This window comes from Diabrotica undecimpunctata, chromosome 6, assembly GCF_040954645.1.
Source record: "Diabrotica undecimpunctata isolate CICGRU chromosome 6, icDiaUnde3, whole genome shotgun sequence".
In the NCBI taxonomy this organism is placed as follows: domain Eukaryota; kingdom Metazoa; phylum Arthropoda; class Insecta; order Coleoptera; family Chrysomelidae; genus Diabrotica; species Diabrotica undecimpunctata.
The window spans coordinates 63,498,845-63,508,676 of NC_092808.1; the positions used below are offsets into that span (position 1 = coordinate 63,498,845).

At 29.6% G+C, this 9,832-nt stretch overlaps 1 protein-coding gene across 1 annotated transcript in view; it reads left to right on the forward strand.

Moving 5' to 3' along the window:
• LOC140443470 (uncharacterized) overlaps positions 1 to 9,545 on the forward strand; it is a 175,133-nt gene extending 165,588 nt beyond the window's left edge. Inside the window, exon 6 of the mRNA XM_072534755.1 lies at positions 1,065 to 9,545. Coding sequence (XP_072390856.1) covers positions 1,065 to 1,255 — 191 coding nt within the window. The 3' untranslated portion in view covers positions 1,256 to 9,545. The remainder of the gene's footprint in view (positions 1 to 1,064) is intronic.
• The last annotated feature ends 287 nt before the right edge of the window (positions 9,546 to 9,832 follow it).

Here is a 9,832-nt window from a genome sequence, read left to right on the forward strand (position 1 = left end):
CTTACACGTTTCAGTTCACTTTTCTTGTCAATAATGAAAAATCTAGTTTTTTTTTAAAGGCAGTTTTCTCTACCTTGCTAGTTTATCTTTTCCTATGCAATATGGAATATCATCTTCGAAAGCATCAAGTGACTTTTAAACTATTGCTTCGGCTTGCTATGCTGGTTGAGAATAATTTTTTCTCTATCAACTACAGCACCCTTGTTTTCATTTTCGTCAAACTAACCCAACACCTCACCTATCTTCTGTATGAGGAGTATTTTTGTATCCCACTGCAAATATTTACTTCGAGTTTCGTCAGAAAATATTAAATACAGTATAATTCTTATGTAGTGTTTATAACGAACTGCCAACGAGTAATAGCTTAAGTCTTATGATGCAACCATACACAGAAGCGACGCTAGCACAGTTTGATAATTTTTAAGATAGGAATATACCCCTAGCGAGTATTGGAAAGGTAACTAAAGTTGTTTGCAGTTAAAACTATATTATTGGTGTATGAAGATTTGTTAGTTTCGTTCCTTTAAGTTACTGGTTTCTATCCAGAACAATTATTTTACCTTATCCAGCTGGTTACATACTATGTTATTTTAATCGCAATTCTTTAACGTGGAATCACCCTGCACTGCTTCAAGTGTTGAAATTTTCGAACTCGCTAATTATTAGTTTCTGGTTTCAGTAGTTGGTGTTTGTTACCTACAATATCTTATATCCTCATGCGTATCATCAGCATGAGCACAGGACCTACTGCCTGTACTCTGTACCATACTATATAACAACAACATACAATAACTTGTCTGTTCTCGCTTGCTCTTTTGCTCCTTCTCCATGTATGTGTGTAAAAGCACAGTGAAGCATAAAGGTTTTTTTTTCGATTATCTCGGGAACAGCTCACTAGCAAAATTGGAGGATGCTGTCAAATTGACCCTAGATAAGGGCTCCCATTTGACAAATACCTTAAACTTAAGTAGCGACTATACCATTATACTATTAAGTATAGTATAATACATATTTTTGTTGCTGAACCAAATGTATTTAACTTAATCCGTTTTTTTATTTTTCAGGAGAAAAGCCTTATCAATGCCAGTGGCCCGAATGCGAATGGCGATTCGCACGATCAGATGAGTTGACCCGTCATTATCGCAAGCACACGGGCGCCAAACCGTTCAAATGCGGTGTCTGTGAAAGGTCGTTTGCTCGAAGCGATCATCTAGCACTACATATGAAACGCCACCTACCGAAAACGGCCAAATGAACAAATTTCTGCCACTTTTAACGATTATTTTTTTATATATTTTATTTATGTCACATCACACGAGCACATTCCTTTATTTATGATTCGATTAGAAACTCAAGATGGGCTTTGGAGAACCCAAAAAGGACGCAGACTGTATCAACAAGATTATATAAATCAAGTTTCTTATGAGACGATAATTAACTCTTGACGTTGATTTTTTGTTTGATATTCTTAGAACATTTAAGTCGGCTGGGTTTACAGAAATAATTTTTACCAAGTTCGAAAAAAGATATTTTAAATGGAAATTATCAATGTTGAAACTTTCACTAAACAACTAACATGGCAACAGAAAACATTTTTCACGAACCAGCTTCTGTGATTGAAGAATATATAAAAATCAGTTTTTAAACCAATTAGGAAAACTTACTAATATTATCGAACACTCAAACATTACCTAGATCCTTATTTATATTTATTTTGTATATTTCCTCTTGGCAGGGACTACATATATTTCGGAAATTTGGTTGTCCTCGATTTGAAGAGCATTATAATGTATAATATTTTGTCTTTGAGGGATATTGCACAAAATTTATGTTGTAGTTCCATTGCGATAAAAGCTTTAATCAAATATCTCGTTGCGAATAAACCAGAAATTATAACATACACAGTTTATTCCAGATTCTTGTTTCAAAATAGAAAACCGCTTTCAAAATAAAAAAATTTAATTACATATATAGGTACACTCAAATTTGTAGAGCGTACTAAATTTGAAGTAACTGTTCACTTGCCACACTGAGGGGAGCTATCACTTGTGATTAAAAATTAAATCGACCAACTATATAAGCAGATATTTAAAGAGGTCTCAGCGGATTTATTTTTCACTTCTGAAAGGTATTTGTATTTGAGTAACTGTATATGAATCTTTCAATGGCTTTTGCTTGCCGTCTGTGAATATTTAAGTACATAAAAGGCCCTGAGCAACGGCCTAGCTAAGTCTTACACTCTTGAAGAATTACATGTAAGTGTAGAGAAATGTTGGGAACATAAAACTCATAAATGGTTCAATCAAGGAAATAACCTAAATTTGAAACTTTGTAAATTTGATTATGGCCATGGAAGTCGGAAACTTAATGTTTTCCAAATTGAGTATGATTTGCGTGGAAATTAAGCGTTGGAAATTTATTATGCATTTTATTAGATTTTATTTTAAAATCGTTTGTTTGCTCAAATTTATAAAATAATTTAATAAAAATAATAAGGGGGGAAAACGTACTTACACTGAATACTTATTTCTGAGATAAATTCTTCTTACCTACTGGTATAACCTACAATAATACCTGCCCAATCCATTCAACAAATGATTCAGATTTAAGTAAGAACTGTCAGTTAATTAAAAATCTATAATTTCTTAATCTGAATAATGTCCTTGGGTCTCTAGAGCGTTATTGAGTAAGAACGATCTCAACGTTTTAAAAACGTTATAATTTTTAATAACATTTGTTAAAGAAAAGTTGTACCTCATATCAATCTCGCTATTTGCCTTTTTAACAACTTGTGGCCTTTTCCAGTGTACTTAGAAAGATGTTTTATCAATATTAAAGTATTTATAACTTAGTAGAACTGTCTAACAACGAAAAATTATCGTTTTAAAAAAGTTTCTATCGAAACATGGCTTTACTAACAGTATGCTTTGTAAAATAAAAGTTATTTATATTTAGGTAGATGAAGTCTTATAGAAGACCTTAAACTTATCGCTGAAAATAAGTAATTAGCTGAAAATAAGTAACATTTTTGTGTATATTTTGTTATGTCAAAACGAGAGCACTCATCAATTATTCGTTATTCACGGTACATATTTCATTCAATTTTTTACGAAGAGAGATTTAAAATTGCCTGTTAATATAATAAAATACTTGGTAAAAAGGTCAAGGAGACAATTAACCAGTTTTGTTTTTTTTTGTATAAATATTTTCAATGACTCAATAACTTTCTGAACGTGGTACTTGACAATAGTTATTATATACTTTTATAAAACCCATTCCAAACAGTCTTTTAAAGAATTTTAAAATTTGTTATTTCAAGTATTTTTAATTTATGGCGTATCTATAGATATTTTTAATTTACTTTTATCGTGTATGTTCGTAAATCGTTATATCTTTTTTTATAAATTTTTGCAGTATTCCAATTATTCAAGTTGGCCTATTTTTACCTTATTAAACAGTATGTTCTCTTTATTCTGTGATGTATTTTCCAGTGACAAAAATATTCCCTATGGCGAAAGGATTGTAAAACTATATATCTAAAACTGTAAATAAAAAATATTTACTCAAAACGTAGTAGACTCAAAACAATTTTACTTACATTTTTGCGCTCTCCGTTATAAAAAAAAAGGTTAAAACAGTACTTTAACAGTTTCTTTAACAGATAGCACGTCATAGTAACTGGATAATAAAAATTTGCAGTATCCTTCGTTACGCTCTCTATTTATTTTCAATTATACCTATCGCTTTAATAAAAATGTGTTCATTGTTTTTGAGCTTAATTTATCCATAGGTGCTATCTAACTAGATATAAAATGTAAATGATACCCTCAGTATGGCCCTTCATCTAACAATCCGTCCATTTGTAGTTCTATAATTGATTTAAAGTTGGTTGATAGTACAAAGGGGACGATATATGTATACATATCCCAACAATTTTGTTGTTGGACAGTTTCTTAATATAAGAATATGTGATTTTCTTCGAGATATTCCATATTTACAGTGTGATATTTTATTCTGTAGCAGCTTTAAAAGAAAATACACAAATATCAGACTGTAAATTCAGACATTTTTATTTAGAAATATACAGTGTTCAAAATAGTTAATGGAACATTTTGAAATCTATTTTAAAATTCAAATTCAGTGAGTAGTATATCTAGCAAAATGCAGAAACAATACTAATTTTGCTATACGTATAAAATTAAAGGTATCGATATTGATAAAAAAGATGTATTGATTTTGATGCAAGTCAACATATTGTTTTAGAAAACTAGAGATTTAGATATTCTTTAAATGCATTTTTTATTTAACGCAAAAGTTAAAAATCTGTAAAAATTCGTAAAATATGCACACTTACCGACGTTGCACAAAAACACAAGTGCAGAACAGGTAAAAAAATTATTAACTATTAAATCTAAAATGCTATATAAGTATATGTAAAGTAAATCAATGACTTAACTAAAATAAAAACTTGATTTACTTTTTGTCATTAACAATTTTTCGTTCCTTTTTTTGTCATTAATTATTGGTGTTTATGTAAATAACTACAGTACAGTGTGTGGTGCCGGTATTTCAAGCCAGCATTTAAGCACTATCAAACTTATTACAGAATTCTCAATCAAGCGGAATATCAGCACATAGTATCAAGTAAAAACGCTTAAATGAATGTTTGCTGAAACTCTTTGCAACCAACATGAACTAAAACTTAAATTTGTTAGATTTATGTAAAATTTAAAAAAAGATAGGCATAATTTTGGTAATAATGGTCTAACATTATGATGTGTACAATTTCATCAAAATTGTCAAAGGTAGAAAGACGTCAAAGAACGGATTTTTAGATGGATAGAAGAACATCGTTGATTAAATATCAATGACAGTGGTGCATACAAACAAATAAATCTCTTTACGAGCCGAAGTCAATCAAGTGAGGACCGTCAATATGATAGTATAAAACTCCGCTATGAGGATACAGCAATCCAAGACTGGATTTAAACTGCAACACTACAAGACAGCCCTTTATTTTTTATTTGAGTAGGTATATAAGTTACTCATATTGCGTTGCAATAATTAAGTTAGTATTGGTCTGATAGTAAAATGCCATTTGTGGTTAATGTTATTATGTGGTTATCAAACATGTTCCTTTAATTATTTTAACTAATGTAGTTATGGTTTTTACTTTTGTAAAAAGAGAAAGAATTAATGATTTTGGTTGTGAAATATTTGTTATTGGTGCCCGTTTCATTTGAAAGGTATGCACCTTTGTAATTATTTTTATTCGTGCTATGTACATTATTCATTTATGTATGTATTTCTTTTACATTGCCATCGGTTTACCCACATATGTGATTTTTTAGATGTTACTTTTGACATAGATACTAGGTAAGCCATTTAAGGGTTATAAACGTTTTTGGTTAGATATATGTACTTGTATAGCGGGAAAGTTGTGTATTTTCAGTGACAGTTTTGATATTTATTATGTATTATTATATATAAGATAAACTTGTTTACATCATTCCTCTTTATAGACAATTGTTTATATTTTAGTCTTGGCGGGATGACACCATTATATAATTTTTTCGATACAAAACTAATGTAGCCAATAAGGTTAAATACTAGTGACGTTATAAATAAGAGTTCGCATTTAAATTCTAAAACCAAACAATAAACATCCAAGAAGTATAAAATAGTTGAAAAAAAAATAACATTAATTAATTGATATAAACACTTCTCTAGAAAAAATAATTTTGATTTAAAACTTAAGCGGCTTACCATGTATTAAACTGGCATACATTTTGGCTTCAATTGTTGTCTCTTTTACCCAAAAAATGAGAGCCAAATTGATGTCGTTCATTCCTTGGTTAACTTATAAGTAAACTGTACATGTATTTTTTGCAAATTGTTATAAATAGACAGGGAGTAATTAAAGAAGATATTGCATTTGAAAACTGACTGCATTAATTTAATCGTTAGACGTTGATATTTTGGAAAGAAAATATGGTTTTTATATACATAGTTCATGTTTGTATGTTTCTATCGATTTTTAAATCCAAGTTTTATTTAAATACAAATATAATTTAGGTTGTTTTCCTTATTCTGAAATTTTGGAGTGAGTAATTTTCTATCTATAAGCCTTCTTTAACTTTTCAATTTAATATATAAATATGGCATATCCATTGTTCCATGGTCAATATAGGCTATATTTTCACATAAAACTTATATTTAAGTTCAGTCTTTCTTTGAAAACTCATTTAGAATATGATCGAATCGAAATATTCTAGATTATCCTCTCGTAATATTCGATTTTGTTCGAATTCATCACTCGAAATTCATCATTATCATAAGTGGCTCGACAATCCGTTGTGGATCTTGGCCTGCTCACAAAGAAGTCGCCACTCCTGTCGATTCCTGGTAACTTCCTTCCATTTTCTGACCCTTAGAATCTGGTTTTTAAAATGTTAATCTCTTTATCACTCGAAAGTATTGTTGTTTATGCTGCTGGTAGGTATATAGAGGCAAATAAATGTCTCTTCTTTTCTTTCTTATCTAAGAGCCCTAAAAACAACTATATAATTGAAAAAACATAATACACGCAAAATCCAGATAGTTGACAGTTTTTAGTACACAGTAATATTTTTTAAACATATTTTTTAATGTATTACTATGTAATTGGTTAATTACTATTAATATATATATATATATATATATATATATATATATATATATATATATATATTCAATCAACAACACAATACAAAATATACTTGCTCTAGCAAAATTAATTAATAATAAAGAATGTTTATTTTGTTGGCAACTAAATATTGGGACATAGAATAAATATAGTTTTTACAACGGAGAACATCGCCCTTAGACTTTATGGCTGCTCGAATTCGGTTGGGAATTTACTCGACTAAGGATCTGCACTATTCAGAGGTAAATTCATTGCAAATCTGTTCTATTTTGAAGAAAAGATATGAAAATACAAGACAAGAAAAGACATTTATATTGTGGTTTTCAAAACAGTTGTTTGTGGTTCTGACCGTATGACAGGTCGCTTCTTCATGCTGAAAAATATAATTTCCCTCAGCATTTAATTTTACAATACTTGGTAGGATCCTATTTTGAGGTATTTGTTGATATTTCACAGCATTTACGGTACCCTCAATAAATTAAAAACATCCTAAACATGAAACTGTCATAAAACCCCAAATCGTCAATCATTTAGGAAATATTACGATCCTTTTCAAACAGTCTTTGTGAAAAGCCTAATGCTTAATGCGAATAGCTTGTTTGCGTTAATTATCAATACCTACGTCGAATTTTGATTCTTTACTTAAAATTACTCGAGGCGAATCGTCTACCGACCAAGAAAAATTAGATGTTGCTCAAATAAGCCTTACTTGCTTTTGTTTTGCTGTTAACAGTGTTTTTTTCTTTGCCTAGTAGAAAATATGTTAAAATATATAAAACTACGAGTACACTTTTAAGATGTTACCTGTACCTAATTCAAACTTATAACATTTTAACCCGGATTTATGTTTCTACTTGCGACAGCATTCCCTTGGCATATTTAATCCAGTTTCATAACTCAATTCAGCTGTATCTGGCCTAAGAGTATTTCGTCATCCTTTTTTTGTAAACTTTTACTAATCTTCTTCTGTTCATATCAGAAACTAGATTTGAACGACTCAGGCTTATACCTTTTTTACCTACTTCATGTTTCCTCATAATACTTAATTTTCTTCCAAGCTCTAGTTTTAGAAATATTAACTTAATCCTCCACTTCAAGGATTGTTTTATTGCGGCAATAATTTTTTAATCACCAACTCAGGAATGTTTGAATTTGTACCGTGAAGATACCTCCCACCATTTTATTGAAATAATACAGCGATTCACTTAATTTGACAAGAAATTACTGGTAGAATATAGTTTGACGTTTGTTAGAGTGTTTAATTGTCGTATCTTGTATGGTTTTTAAAAATTACTTCTCGTACTGTCCCATTATTTAGTTGTCACTAATTTTTACATATTTTGATGATCCTTATGACATTAATAGGTTATATGGGTTGTATAAAACAATATTAATTACATTTTGTGATTATATATTATTTAAAATATTGCTTATTTAGCATTATTAGAACTTAAAAAAAAATAATACATTAACATTTAAACACCTGATTTTGTTATATATTTTAATTTGTCCCATTATATAATTGTTAGGGCTCCTAGTATTATTTCTTTAATATTGGTATTCTACATTTCTATTTCTGAGCAAAAGAACGAAAGTTATTCTGAAGAATTTTATGTTAAACCTTTTTTGGAAATATTGTTTATACGTTTACTTAATTATTCTACTTCTTAATTGTCAACCTGATGCACACACCGTAATAACATCCAGTAACGTTTTCGTGGTCCCTATGTTATTTCTGTTTTTTGCCTATCTTATATAATATGTGTGTAGTGCATCTGATTGCAACCGATGTCTCGACAGCTCTTCCCTTCAAGTTATTACTGGTTTTAGTAGATATGCATGGACGGTAATGAATAATTAATGTGGGTAACGCCATCACTTGATTACGTCATTAAATGCAATTTTTAATACTTGCATATTGCTTCTGCGTTATTTAGTTGTTAGTGTAACGTTTTACAGCTTGGTAGGTACACCCTATACGGAAAATAATTGCCATTTTACAAGGACATTCGTCTGTACCTATTTTCAGATTTTTTTATATTATTAACTTAAATAATGGGGATTGAGACAAGCTTTTCTGTGCATCCTTCTAGTAAAGGGTAACCATGAATAAGCACTATTTTTCATTTCGATTTTCCAAAATATCAAAATCGCACCAAATCATACATTTAAAACAACTTACTTGTTACTGTAACCTGCCAGTTTTTAAAGTGTACAAGCCCATACCAATAATTCTTGTACTCTTATCATATACGAAGTATTCGGTATATGAAAGTTACCAAATATGTACACTGAATTTTAACTTTTTGTACATAAAAACAAAAAACTGACTAGATCCTAGTCCAGTAATTCTGATATTTGTAATTACGTGTAAGTTTAAAACTGCTATGCATATCTAGTGTATTTATATTCTTTATCATAAGTATTATATATAGAAAACTACCAACTTTCGGAAGAGATTTATGCAGTTTATTCACATTGGGACATAGCACAACAGAGATAAATATGTATCTGCTTTATGTTTTTTTTATAGCAAGATAAACCCTTTATCCTGTGTTCATTGACAATAGTCACTATACAAATGTGTGTTCGTTAAATAAGGCAAGAAATTATCTTTTAACTTTTTATATTTCATAAAATGTAATTGGATTATAAGATAATGTCTTAAAGTTAAACAAAACTGCATAAGACATTTCCTAATAGTTGTAGAGAGCGGACGTAAATTTTCTATTAACATTAATTTGAACTTTATTTTCTATTTAAATGAATATAGAGCAAGCTAGAGTACACATAAATGTAGTTAAACATTGTTTTTATTTTTTAATTTTGTATAATTTTCTTTTTAATACAAGTTTATTTTTACCAACGTGTTGTTTTTGTTCATAGCCCCGAAAAATGTATTTTATCAGTTTTTGCAGAAAATACTATTAAGCTTAGAGAGCAAACCAAAATATGGGAAAAAGGTAGGTAAGTGGAAATATAGAAAACAATAGAACTTGTGCAAATAATAAGAAAATATCCGAATTGCAGGTAAACTTCACGTTGTTCCAAATTATGTCTTTACCGCATAACTGCATAACTTTAAGATAACCGCATTGGATGGTTGAATCTTGAGTCTTCTTGAATCCAAACTTTGACTGTAGACTT